This window comes from Nannospalax galili, unplaced genomic scaffold (genome assembly GCF_000622305.1).
Source record: "Nannospalax galili isolate Female #2095 unplaced genomic scaffold, S.galili_v1.0 scaffold339, whole genome shotgun sequence".
Taxonomy (NCBI): Eukaryota; Metazoa; Chordata; class Mammalia; order Rodentia; family Spalacidae; genus Nannospalax; species Nannospalax galili.
Genome location: NW_008344185.1, coordinates 1,531,857 through 1,546,663, shown reverse-complemented (window position 1 = coordinate 1,546,663; position 14,807 = coordinate 1,531,857). Strand labels below are relative to the sequence as shown.

General features: G+C 38.9%; 1 protein-coding gene across 1 annotated transcript in view; it reads left to right on the top strand.

Moving 5' to 3' along the window:
* The window catches only part of Il31ra (interleukin 31 receptor A), a 55,960-nt gene that overhangs the window by 14,529 nt on the left and 26,624 nt on the right, over positions 1 to 14,807 (top strand). The window contains exons 4-6 of the mRNA XM_029567065.1: positions 1,894 to 2,057; positions 6,325 to 6,476; positions 11,999 to 12,152. Coding sequence (XP_029422925.1) covers positions 1,894 to 2,057; positions 6,325 to 6,476; positions 11,999 to 12,152 — 470 coding nt within the window. The remainder of the gene's footprint in view (positions 1 to 1,893; positions 2,058 to 6,324; positions 6,477 to 11,998; positions 12,153 to 14,807) is intronic.

The following is a 14,807-nucleotide window of genomic DNA, read 5'->3' as shown; positions in this document are numbered from 1 at the left end:
CTATCATCTATCTATCTATCATCTATCATCTATCTATCTATCTATCTATTAATCAATCAATCAATCAATCATCTATCTTTCTATTGTCTACCATTTATTTATTGGTGTATTTATATCTATCTTAATAAGTTTTCTGAAAACAATGCATAACTTGAAATATATAAAGAATGCAAAAAAAAACCCACCCCATCAAAGGCAACAATCCTCTCACTAACTATCATCTATCTATCATCTATCATCTATCTATCTATCTATCTATCTATTAATCAATCAATCATCTCTTTCTATTATCTACCATTTATTTATTGGTGTATTTATATCTATCTTAATAAGTTTTCTAAAAACAATGCATAACTTGAAATATATAAAGAATGCAAAAAAAAAAACCACCCCATCAAAGGCAACAATCCTCTCACTTAAAGCTCAAAGAACATCACTGAAGAGAGACTGGAAAGATTGTAAGAGCCAGAGGACCAGGATGCCTGCTGCTAGGTAGTGTCTTCTAGACATGACAAGGAAGTTGCACTCATGAAGTCTCAGCAGTATGGTTGCTTAAACAATACCTGCATAACAGGTATGCCAACACCAGTTGGCATACCATTGTGGATAGAGGAAAGTTCCCACCTCTAGATGAAGAGCTACAGGAAACCAATGGCTGCTGAATGAAGAAAAATCAGTTTTCTCTAGGAATGAGCCCCACGATAGATTATTCAATCCCAAGTGATCAGCCCTAAACACATGTCCATACATTTACTAACACTGAATGGACTCAATAAGTTGTGTGTATACACACACGTATGTATGTGTAGCAATATTAACAAAAGAAGAAAAGGTCATGAAACTGAGAGGGCGTGAGGGTACGAAAAGAAGAGGAAGTTGTAGGGGGGAAGGCTGGGTAGAAATGATGTAAATACAGTACTGATATATGGAATTCTCTCAAAATTTAATTTATCAAAGAGATAGATTATAGGAAAAGAAAGAAACAATGGGAATAAACATTTTTATGAAGAGTTTTCCAAGTGTCTCTGACTAATCACATAAATGTGTTTTATAAAACTGTGATTATTCTGCACATGATATGTGTTTCAATGTGTTAATAATATGTGTATTATTAACACATAATATATAATGTGCATCTTTTCAAATCAGTAAATATAAGTATATTAAAAGCTATAATTTTAGCTAGGCATGGTGGTACACATCTTTAACCCAGCACTTGGGAGGCAGAGGCAGGTGGATCTCTATGAGATTGAGGACAATCTGGTCTACATAGTGAGTTCTAGACCAGATGAAGCTACAGGAAGACCCTGTCTCAAAACCAAACAAATAACAAGAATAACTAATTTAAAAAATATTTTATTATTTTTATTTTATGTGTAAAGTGCAGTGCCTGTGAACGTCAGAAGAGGGCATCAGATCCCCTAGAACTGGTAACGGATGGTTACTAGTCCCCATGCTGGGAATTGAACCTGGGTTCTCTGCAAGAGCAAGACCTAGCAGTAGTGCTCTTAACCACTGAGGCATCTCTCCAGGTCCCAAAACTATAATTTTAAATTTTATTTATAATAATTAGCAAGTTCTCTAATTTTTAAAGAATAAACTCTTAAAGCTATAGTTTTAATATTCTGATTCTAATCAGGGATCTAAGTCATCTATTTTCTTGCTAATAGGAATGCACTATGTTAAATCCTATAGGGCTTCCAGGAGGTCTCTGTGGCTTACTGCATCTTAGGCAGACAGGAAGCAGGTGCCCTTGGCAGAGAGAGAAGCCGAATCCTAGACCATACAAGTCTTCTGAGAAACCCAAAGTAAAACAATAAATATTGTTTAATATGATTCTTTTCTTCCAACCTTCTGTACTAAACTCATGTTAAATTTCGTTTTCCTTCAAAGCTCCTTCGGAAAACGTAGACGGATTTGTAATGCTACAAGTGCTTCGTGTTCTTTTTTCCCTCCATACGTGTTACCCCCAGATATCTGCAGCATTGAAGTGGAAGCTCAAAATGAAGATGGTAAAAATAAATCTGATACCACATATTGGGACTTATACAGCATAAGTAAGTGTTCTACGACATCATCATATAATATTATTGAATAATTACCACCCCTTTTAAAAATAGAGGTATCTATGGGCTCAAACATAGACTTGAAATTCAAGGAATAGTAGATATATGTTGTGGACATGTAGAAGGTGTACCTTATTAAAGAAAAAAGGATGTAGAGAAAGAGGGAATTGAGGAAGGAGGGAAAGAAAAAAGGAGAGGGAGTAAAGAAAGAAAGAAGAAATTGGTTGAATAAGAAAAAGAATGAGAAACGAGATACAGAAGGCTTGTCCTCCAACAAGCTGTCATTGTTCATGAAGGAAAACTTTTAAAAAATTTTATTTATCACTTTTATTTTATGTGTATGTGTCTATTGCCTGCATGTAGGTAAGTGTACCTGTGTCGTGCAATGCTGGCGGAGGTCAGAAGAGGCTGTCAGATCCCCTGGGACTGGAGTTACGGACAGTTGTTAGCTGCCGTGTGGGTGCTGGGATTCAACCCAGGTCTTCTACAAGAACAACCAGTGTTCTTAACCGCTGAGCCATCTCTCCAGCCCCAGGAAAATTTTAAAAATTAGGCAGGGTCTCCCTGTAGCCCCAGCTGGCCTGGAACTCACTATGTAGACCAGGCTGACCTCGACATCACAGAGATCTGCCTGTCTTTGCCCCTCAAGTGCTAAGATAAAAGGCATATGCCACTATGCCCTGCCCTGTGAAAAACTCTTACTTTAAAAAAGTCTCACTGGGGCTGGAAAGATTGCTCAGCAATTAAAAGTACTGGCTACTCTTGCAGAGAACCCAGGTTCAAGTCCCAGCACCCACATGGTGATTAACAACCGTCTATGACTCTAGTTCCAGGAAATCTGACAACATCTGTCCTCTGCAGGCATTACATCACACAAGTGCACTTTCATACATGCAGGCATAACACTCATACACATAAAATTTTTTAAAAATAATAATAAAAACTTTAAAGTCTCACCAGTTGTGCTTTTTCGAATTCTTTTGTGAAAACTCATTTTTACCATGTAATTTTAAAGTAACTTGTTACTTTCTTAAAAAACTTTTGTTTATTATTTTTATTTTATGTGTATGAGTGTATTGTCTGCATAAATGTAAGGGCACCCATGTCAGGCTGTGCCCAAGGAGGTCAGAAGATGACATTGGGCTCCCCTGAAACTGTAGTTACAGATGGTTGTTACTTGCCATGTGGGTGCTGGGAATCAAACCCATGTCGTCTGCAAGAGCAGTCAGTGCTCTTAACCTCTGAGCTATCTCTACAGCCCTGTAACTTCTTTATTAAGATATAATTCATAGCATTGAAGTGTGGAGTTCAGTGATATTTATTATATCCACAAGGTTGCACAAATATCACCACTAATTCAACAATATAATTAAGTTTAATGTAATTCAAGAAACTTCGTACTTATTAATAGTGAGTCCCCAATTATTTATTTACCTTTTTCCCTAACCTCTGGCAACTTCAGATCTATTTTTATCTGATAAGTATAAATAGATATAGATTTGCCTGTTAGTAATATGCCATATAAATGGACTCACAAAACATGTGGCCTTTTTGTGTCTGGTTTCTTTTACCTGGCATAATGTTTCCAAAGTCCATCCTCTATCAGCATTTCATTCCTTTTCATAGCTGATTAATATCCCGTGGGATGGATATACCATATTCTATTTATCTATTAGCTAATGTACATTCAAGTTGTTTCTACTTTTTGGTTAATATGAATAATGCTTATTAATATGAATAATGCTTCTGTGAATGTATAAATTTTTGTGTGAAAACTTGTTCAATTCTCTTAGATCTATATCTTCTGCTAGTGTTGTGTTGTATGGTAACTGTATGTTTAACTTTTTGAAGGTCTGCCAAACTTTGTCAAAGTGGCTACACCATCTAACATTCTCACTAGCTATTTATAGAGGTCTGGTTCCTCCAGTACTTATTATCCCTCTTTTTACAGGCACCCTAGTGGGTGTGTCCTGATATCTCATTATAGTTCTGATTTGCATTTCGACAGCAATGACTAATGATGGTGAATATTCTCATGGTTTATTAGCCATTTTCATATCTCCTTTGCAGAAATTTTAATTCAAATTCTTTGACCATTTTTGTTGTGTTTTTAGTTGTATTAACATATGTGGATTATACCTAATAATGGGTTTATGGCATTTTTACACAGGTATATAATCTATTTTGATTGTGTTTACTCTTCCCAGATTATTTTAAAAACTTCTTTCTGTGTTCTATTTGAAGTAGATGATTTACAGATATTTTCGGTTTCTGTGAATTGTCTTTTTAATTTCTTGATATCCTTTTACACAACAACAAAATTAATTTGATGAAGTCAGTATATCTGGGGTTTTTTTTATGCTTTAGGTGTTATAACTAAGAAATTATCACTAACCCCATTTTATTGCTATGTTTTCTTCTAGGAGTTTTAAAAATTCCCATATTTTGATATTTGGTCCATTTTGTGTTAATTTTTTTTGTTTGATTCTGTGTTTTGAGACATATTGACCTCATACTCGTTATGTAATCAAGACTAGATTTGCACTCCTTATCCTCCTGCCTCTACCTCTCACATGTATGTACTACCTGAGTTCATTTTTTAAAGACTTTAAAAAAATTTTTTTAATTATATGTGCATGTGTTTCTTTGTGGGGGTAAATGCACATGAGTATAGATACCCATGGAGGCCAGAGGTACTGGATTCCCCCTCAAGCTAGAGTTATAAGCGGTTCTGAGATGCCAGATGTGGGTGCTCAGAACTGAACTTGGGTTCTCTGAAAGAACAGTATGTGCTCCTGCATCTCTCCAGCCCCCTGAGGTAATTTTTAAACAATGCTGTTAACTATGTTAGTCAGCTTTATGTTACTCCAGCAAACATTTAGATAATAAACTTTTAAGAAGAAAAGTTTATTTTGGCTCACAAAATACTGAAAAAAAAACGGAAACTTTTATAGGTTTCAGTCTATGCCAATTGGCCCTGTTGCTTCAAAGCTGCTTAGTTAATGGTTAGAGAACAAAATAGAGAGAGGGAAGGGGCTAGAGCCCTGTTATTGGGGTAAATTCCCAGTGGCCCCAAGACCTCCTACTAGGCCCCAGCTCTTAAAAGTTTACAACCTCTCTGGGGGCTGGAGAGATGGCTCAGCAGTTAAGAACACTGACTGTTCTTGCAGAAGACCTGGGTTTGAATCCCAACACCCACATGGCAGCTAACAACTGTCTGTAACTCCAGTCCCAGGGGATCTGACACCGTCTCCTGACCTCCGTGGGCACTGCAGGACACGGGTGCACTTATACACATGCAGGCAACACACACATACACATAAAACAAAAATAATAAATATTAAAAAACAAAGTTTACAACCTCTCAATAGCCACAGGTGAATACCAAGCTTTAATACGTGCACCTAAAGAGAAGCTGGATTTGGTAAACTAAAACATTTCCTTCGTTTTATTTATTTAATTAATTTATTTATTTATTTATTGGTCTTTTTGAGACAGGGTCTCCCTGTAGCCCCAGCTGGTTAGGAACTCACTATGTAGACCAGGCTGGCCTCGAACCCATAGAGATCCGCCTGCCTCTGCCTCCCAAGTGCTGGGATTAAAGACATGCACCACCACACCCAGCTCTGTTTTATTATTTTTAAAGAAAAATTACTTTATTTATTTATGACAAGGCTTTGCTCTGTAGCCTATTGTAGCTTTGAATTTGTTTCAATCCTCCTGCTTCAGCCTCCCAAGTGCTGGAATGACAGATGTGAGCCACCTTGCCTGACTAAAACAGATATTTTCAAGAAGAGAAATTTGGGCTGTGATGTTTGCAGTGTCCAAGGAAAGTGAGAGCCATGTTATAGTGGGCATTCTTTGTCTTAGGGGTCAAGAAAACAGGTCTGATAGATGGTTGTGCCAGGTCTTTATAAACAATTTCAGTTGTAGTTTATTCCATAACCCATGGTTTGTTGATGATTGCATCATTATTATCATATGTATTCTTATATGATATGACTTCAAGTAAAAGCCTGATTTGCATAGAGCTCACAGGAGCATCCTCTTTACACAAGGCACACTCTTCTGAGAGGTATGGGGCTGGAGAGGATGGTGTTCTCTTTTCACTGCCTTGCTAATGCCATCTACATATAGCAGACAATAACATAAGTACTGCCATTTGCTCTCTAGGTTTACTGTGCTGTCAACTTTGGGTAGTTGTTAGCATCGTCTCATCTTTCCATACATATGAGAATTGTGTGACTTTTATTTTCAGTGAAAACTGAACCACCTGAAATTCTAAGTGTGAAACGAATTTTGGGCATGGCACAAATGGTCCAAATACGATGGAGAACGCATGAAGTGTTTGATCCTATTCCTTATTTAAGATACACGCTTCGGTTCAGGACAGTCAACAGTACCCACTGGGTAAGTTAAGCTGTTATATTTATACTAATGAACCTGAGGAAAGTATTCATTGACAACTAATGGTTCATTTGGAATTGTCTTTTCACTTTTTATACGGACAACAGAAAGGAAATAATGGTGACTACCATTTTTCCCAGTTTCCTACTTCTAACTTTTAGCTTGGCAGCACATTCTACTATAAGCATTTTATATTTGGAGCATAGCAACATACTGAAAAATTAAAAATTTGCTTTTGCATAATACCCTGGTTTGTGGCTAGCTATGTTGGCTGCAAGAAATTCTATGGTTTGGCCATTTTCTTTTTTACTTTTCTTCTCTTTTATAAAATTGAGAATAACATATTTTTAAAGATGGATACACTGTACATTGTATTTAATAAATTGTTATTATTAAGTCAGCATTCATGTAAAAATCCACTAAAGTCAAGAACAGTCTATTTCCAGCATGCCAGAACCGTCTCCTTATCCTTTTTTTGAGAGCTATTTGCCCTTAAAGTTAACTTCTATTTTCACGGTAGTCACCTCTCTGCTTTTAATATGGTTTTATCATTTATGCTTGAATTCCTGAAAAAGATTATTTAAGAAACTATGTTCTGATTGCTTGATTCCTCCAAAATGGAGTGCCCAGTAGAAATAGAAGAGGAACATACAAACAGAACCTGTGCATTTTGTCTGCCTTCCTGCCTGCTTTCTTACCTCTTGCCTGCCCTCCCACCCTTCATCCTTCCCTTCCTTCAGCTTTTTGAAAAATTTATTATTTTTATTTTATGTGTATGAGTGTATTGTCTGCATGTATGTGAGTGTACCCATGTCATGCAATGCCACGGAGGTCAGACGAGAGCTTTGGATTCCCCTGGAATTGAAGTTAAGGACAGTTTGTAGCTGACATGTGGGTGCTGGGAATCGAACCTGGGTCCTCTGCAAGAGCAGTCAGTGCTCTTAACTGCTGCGCCATCTCTCCAGCCCCTCTTTCAGCTTTTTGAGACAGTGTCTCACTATGTAGCCCAAACTGAACTTACAATGACCCTCCTGCCTCAGCCTCCTGGGTGCTGTGATTATAGCCATTCACTGCCATGCTCAGCCATTTTATATTTCTTGATGCTTGGCTTTGTTCTCTCAATACTGAATTTTTTAGATACAGTCATGTTGCATAATGCCATACATTTCCATTGTATGAACACAAAGGAATCATAGCTCCAATCTGCATTTGCCTGATTTTTAGTGAAATTACACACCTTTTCATGGTTTATTGGCCACTTAGAGTCTTCTCTAGAGTGCTGATTAAGCCTCTGCACATTTTGCTCCTGTGTCATTTTCTAATGGTATGAATTTTCAGTTGACTTGTAGTATTCTTCATATATTCTACTCACATCTTTTATTTATGTGATTCCAAGTACCTTCCACTCTAGCGGATGACTTTTAACTCTAGTAATGATAAATTCTGATGAACAGAACTTAATTCAAAACTGCCAGGTTTAGCTTTTTTTTTGTTTTGTTTTTGTTTGGTTTTTTTAAGACAGGGTCTTCCTGTAGCCCTAGCTGGCCTGGGACTTGCTATGTAGACCAGACTGGCCTTGACCTTACAGAGATCTGCCTACCTCTGCCTCTAGAGTACTGGGAGTAAATGTATGGACTGCCATGCCTGGCAGTACTGTTAGATTTTATCAACCTTTTAATTTATGCTTAATGCTATTTGTGTCTTAAGAAATCTTTTTCTTTCCTAAGAGTCCAGAATATATTTTTCCATTTCCTTCAACACAGGCAGGAATGACATCATTCTTGTGTGTTGGCCATCCCTTTGCAGCAGTAAGTCAATAAAATCTTAAAGATATTTTCCCTCATAAGGCTTGCTAGTAAAATACATTTTCACTATCTTAAAATTTGCTGCGTTTTAACCAAAGTTCAATGTTTTATTTATTACCATTGAATTTCTTCATGTTGGTCTTTTTCATCATTTCAGCCTATTTAGAATCTTTATTCTGCTTTCTAATTTTTAATACCTTCAGATTGATAACTTACTTCTATAACTCTGGTCATTCATAAGAACAGTGGCTGTACTAGAGCTCTGTGGTAAGCCAGTAGACCATCATGGACACTAGTTTCTCTTTTGGGGGTATGATACCTTTTCAGGCTTCTGTAAGTATACCTAATCACCAAAACAATCATTCAGACTATTTTTTTTTTTGTTTTTGGTCTTTTTGAGACAGGGTCTCCCTGTAGCCCAGCTGTCCTGGAACTCCCTATATAGACCAGGCTGGCCTTGAACTCACAGAGATCCACCTGCCTCTGCCTCCCAAGTGCTGGGATTAAAGGCGTGTGCCACCATGCCCAGCTTCAGACTACTTTTAACATCTTGTCAAGGAGGCTGTCATGGGACCTTTTCCTTTGTGGAAACCCAAGACACTATGCATGTCCTATCCTCATCTAAGACTCTTTCAAAAAGGGACGTTGGTTAAGTATTATTTGTCCTGTGTTCAAAGAGATGATGTTGGCCACTCCTTCCAGTTTCCTTTCTAAGCCAGTTGTAGGCCCGCTCTCCTAGAACCCATGTAGATAGGCTTGTCATTTTGTGGTTCTAGAGATTCTCTAAGCTGAACAGTCCCCCAGCACAGCACAAGTTCATACATGTCATAGTCAAGTGAACATAAGACTTCTGAGATGAGTCATTGACTAGCAGCCCTGATTATTCTATTTGCTGGGACCTTCTGGTATAGGATTCAATGAGAAAAGCAAACTAGGCCCTGTGTCTGTTTGGAAAATGACTAAGCCATATATAACAATGAGAGAACAAATATAAACTATTTCCACCCCCTCTCTCCCTTGACAAGCTCACCTACTTCTGTGGTTATCTTTGCATCCTCCTTTCCTGTCCCTGAGGCAAGATGGCTTCTTTCTGCTCTTCTGGAGGATGTGAGGAGGAAGGTGGAGCGTGCAGTCATTGCCCTCTTTCTTTTCTCAGCTTTCAAACACAAGCAAGTCTCCTCGGTTCCTGACCAACGTAGCCTGAGACAGCCATTCCAACCGCTTGTCAATGGTTCCCATGGGAAAAGCACACATCCTTAGGCCCTCCGTGATCTAGCCCCTCCACCCTTGTGTTTCACCTTGCCTTGCTCCTCTAGTGATTCACAATGGCTTCTTTTCCTTGTGTCATGTTGACTCAGAATTTTGTCCCTCTGCTCAGATCACCCTCAGTTCTTTCTTCCCCTGCTTCTGCTGCGTTCTGCTCAGGTTTCAGAACTCAGGTCTGACATAATTCCTTGAGAGCCTGAGTGAGGTACCCTCCTCTGCAAGTTTCTGTCATTTCACCCAACACTCAACTCATTTAAACCACTTGATCCCCAATTAGATGTTCAAGTGCAAGGACATTGGTTTTCATCTCGCCTACCACATGCCTGTGCACAGTAATTGTTAGTCTGTACTAATCCATGTAAAAACAAATCCTAAAACTCTGGCAACATTTACAAAATAACAAGACCCATATTTGTATGATGTTATATGGTCTGCAAAGTACTGTTTTACACTGAGCATTCTTTAGTCATTGCAGGTACTCTACAGATGATGCATTGTTAGCCCCACTAGCCCACTTTCATAGATTAGGAAATCTATGAAAGGAATCTACATGTGGAGAGCTTAAATCACAAGGTATATAGGTAGCAAATATAAGCCCAGGTTTTCTGATTCCAGGTCTGACATTTGTGTGATACTTCAGCAGCCTCTAAACTTTCCTGTGGTCCTGATCTGAAAAGTACCACCCCACCCCCACCCCCACCCCTCACCCCCGCAGGTGGTGAAACCACGTGACCATCCCAGAGGTTCATCCAACCTGCCCATGGTTGGAGCCCCAGACTTATCAACTCCCAGAACGGAGATCTACCGACTGTTTTAAGAATTGATTTTGGCTTTGCCCTAAAACTTCTGACTCATTGTTAAAGACAAACACTTAGGGACTGAGATAGGGTTTGGCAGACAACATAGATTGTTTGAAACAAACTTAATGGAGCTAATTAGTGTTCTGGCAGGATTTCAGTGCCCATATTGAGGTGGGAAAATCTTACATCTAAGCCTATGTATGAAGGTTCAGTGGATCCTGGGCCTTGTTGAGTGCTTGGCGGCACCTAGGCTAGACAGAAAGCCAAGGCTCCAAAAAGTTATGAGTACTTTGATTGAGAAACTGAGCAGCTTGTTTTGGTTCCTCTGATAGATCTGGGATGTAAACAACAGGCTCACATTAGGCAGAACTTTCTGAACATGAGTGTGATAACAACTGCCAAGCAGACCAGGTGTGTGTTGAAGGTAGGAGCAAATCAAGAGGAAAGATTAGGAAGAAATTATATATAAACATAAAATAGAGTTGTCTTCTGTACAATTATTGTATGGGTTGAATTACATATTGAAGGCATCATGTGACTGGGCTTCTCTCAGTCTTGTTCCAACTGGATCTCATAAGTAATGATGGATTGTGCCAAGTTTTGCTCCCCATTACCCTAGGCTGCTACCTTTGCATCTCCCAGGCTTGTAGAGAAGAGATACTCAGGGTACCTGGGACTTGGCAGCAAAGTTGTCACGGCCTCTGGATCCTACCTCCTTGCTTCATCACCATCTCATTAGCCCTGGTGTTCAGAAGTGTCCTGGGATGTTCACCTTTTTGTCACAGACACTTGTTACTTTTGCTCAGTTTCCTGTAGGCCCAGTGCAGGACCTGTAATTATGTATTGTTTTCACAGTTGCTATATATCCATAAGAAATATCAGGACTTTCTTCTCCTGTAGAGCACCATGGGACTATGCAGTGTGTATACTGACAGAAGGGACATTCTCCTAATGCAATTTATTAATCAACACATTATATGTTTTATAAACCAATAGCCAACTAATTTTATTATAACAGTTGTGACTGTAATCAGAAATGATTATATTTTTAGTCTCTTCTGTAGGACCACACTCAGAAAGACTTTTGGAGTGTCTATAAGGCAACATCCTTATTTAACCCAGATTTGAAGAGAGTGTTAGAGTGGATTTATACATCTAGACTATCAAGACTTTTATCAGCCTGTATGGCCACCAAAAGAGCAACAGTTTGAAGAGGAAGATTTGGTTAAAGGGAAAAAAAACCCCTAAGAATAAAGAAATCTGTGTTCTGGTTCCAGTTCTGCTGGACAACTGAGGTTGTCCATGGTCATTTAACTATAAAATGAGAATTGACTTTGACGTCACTAAGGTCTTGGTTCCCCTCCCCAAGTTCTATGAAGCTGTGTCTCTGGATGTCAGAGTCACCTCTGAGTTTAAGCTGAAGCCCATGTGGCCCGAGATCATTGGACTCTTGCCTTACATTTTCCAGGGCACTGAATCTCTGTCCCACAAACTTCCAGATTGGAAATGGGGAGCAAGGTGATGGTTGGGTGAGTGATCCACACCTATGTAGGTATAAATTGTCCTAGCAAGAGAGCACTGAGGCTGAAGAGGGAAAACAGAAAGAGAGTATGTACTGTTTGCGTTTAGGCTCATACTTCTTTCCGTCTTGTAGATGGAAGTCGGTTTCGGGAGTTATGACCACATCTACAACCTCACAGGGCTACAGGCTTTCATGGAATATGCTGTAGTTTTACGATATAGGACCAACGAGTCAAGCATTTGGAGCAATTGGAGCAAAGAAAAAATGGGAATGACCGAGGAAGAAGGCAAGCTGTCCCCTGCAATTCCTCATCTGCTTCCTCTGGTGTAGGGCTGCTTGGGTTAAGCCTTGGTGGGTTTTGACAAGGCCAAGTTTAGGATTCATGGAACCCTGGGAACCTGGAGCCTGGAGTGTCTGCATGGTCCCTCTCCTCAGGCACTTAAGGTGCTCACTGAGTCCCTAGGAGTGGGTTGTATTTCTCAGATGGTTTAGTTACCATGGTAGCTTTGTGCTACAAAGATAAAGAATCTCATCTCTAACATACTTCACAGGAGGCAGTTTGAATGAAAATATCCCACATAGGCTCTAAGTATTTGGACATTTTGTCCCCAGATGGTAGTGCTGTTTTGGGAGGTCTTAGAAGGTGTGGCTGTCCTGGAGGAAGCATGTCACTGGAGGTGGGCTTAGAGAGTGCTTAAGTCTTCCTGGATCTCCACCTGCTCTCTTGTTTCCTGTGCCTACTGGAAGATATAGAGCTTAGCTTCTGCTCCTCCTCTAGCCACCTCTGCCACCATGCCTCCCTGCTGTGATGGACTGTAACTCCCCTGGAACCGTAAGCTCAAATAAACTCTTTTTTCTATAAATTGCTTTGGCCAGTGTTTCTATCACAGCAACAGAAAAGTGACTAACACAGTAATATATCCTATGATAAGTTGAAGGTATATGTTACGAACCTTGAAATGACTACCAAATATGTGAAGTTAGAGCTAATAAAAGGGGGAAAAAGAAAAAAGAAAAGAAAAAAAAAAAGAGGCCACATCCTTAATGACAGCAAGAGAAGGAAAGAGTCGGTGTAAAGTCCTATAATGGTATCTGGAGTCAACTTCTGTCAAGTCAAATTTATTCTTCCTGTTTCTGCTTGAGTTTCCATGAGACCAACTAGGTCTTATCAAATATTTGATATATTCAGCCTTTTGGTCAGATCCTAGAGCCCACCTGATGCCTTCTAAATTTTGAATTCTCATTGGAAATGTTCAGGTTTAATCTGTACTTCCCCTTGGATGTCGCTTTGTGCAACAGTTGGCTACGCAGGCCCAGAGTATCCTTCTCACCTGATACTCAATTTTTATATACCATCCTCTTGTAATGTGTGAAAAAGTCATCGAAAATCTAAAATCATTTTAGGCTAAATGTTAGAACAGTGTCTAACACCATATAATGTTTATATAAATTTTAATGAGATAAAAATGTGAGTCTAACATAATTTTTTCATTGCAAATACACATTCAGTGAGCTGGGCATGATGGTACACACCTTTAATCTCAGCACTTGGGAGGCAGAGGCAGGTGGATATTTGTGAGATTGAGGCAGACTGCTTTACACAGTGAGTTTCAGTTCAACTGGGGCTACAGAGAGACCCTGTCCCCAAAAAACCAAAACAAAACAAGCATACATTCTGTACACACTGACATTATACAGACATCATATCTAAATGCCCAAACAATGTGAATAATCTACAGATACCAAGCAGTACATAAAGTGCACAGTAAGAAAATGGCCAAAGAGGTTTTGCCTCTTATGCTGAGGACAGGGGAGCCCTCTGTTATGTATAGATTCCAGTCTTGGGAGAACTGAGTCTCTACAACAAACCTCCCACCTTTCCTGTGGCCCAACTGTAGTCCTCACTCCACACGTGATCCTGGGTATCCAGGCCTTGCCATTGGACCCCTCCCACTTCCAAGCACCAAGAGATTTTCCATCATTTTTCTATTACTCTTCTACAGCCCCAGTGTACCTTCACCTGTGCCCCAGTTGAACTTCTAAAGATAAAAATCACAGTCTGGGAAGTTTAAAAAAAAGAAAAAAAATACTATAATAACTAAACTGATGTAATCTTCAAACTAAATATATGTAATTATATCATGGAATATAAATTCAAAATTCTATATGTCTACTATAATTTTTTAAATATTGTTCACTTTCAAAACTGTACTGTGAAGTTTGTCACTGTTTTTATAGTGTGTTTGCCATTCATTCCCTTTCCAAATTCTCCAAATTATATAAAATGTTTCAGTGTAATCACATTTCTTCCCAAAGAAAGCAATGCTAATAAAATATTTTTTTAATGGTTATAAAGTATTTGGACAGTCAGTGCTGCCTGTGTCCGAGCTGAGCCCTTCTGTTACAACATCAGAATGAACCTCACGCAGTATCCTTGTACAAAGTGTCCTCTTCCTTTGGTGATTAAATAATGCCTTGAGTATAATTGTGGTGTCCAGATTGTGGCTGTCACTCTTCTTTTCTGGTGCCATTATGGATCAGAGTCTCAAGCCTAGCTAGCTCTGCCTTCATGATAGTGTCCCCAACTTGTTTTGCTGTCATTGTTAAAATGTATTATTTCATCTGATTTTTAGTACAGCTAGGTCAGTTAATATTAATTAGCAAAGACATTAGAGACTGGTGCATTTGCTGACTAAAACCAAATCAACACTTACTTACCAGTCACCCCTAGAGAACTTTTTCTTGCTTTTCTTTGTTCTCTCTCTCTCTCTCTCTCTCTCTCTCTCTCTCTCTCTCTCTTTGGTTCTCATAGGAAATGGATGAATGTATGACCTTAAGCCCCTGAAATTCCTATGTTCTTATTTTCCATTTCAGAAATCAGAAATCACTTGTTCCCTATTTCATAATGTAATGCTAGTTGTTTAATTTATATTACCTTCAA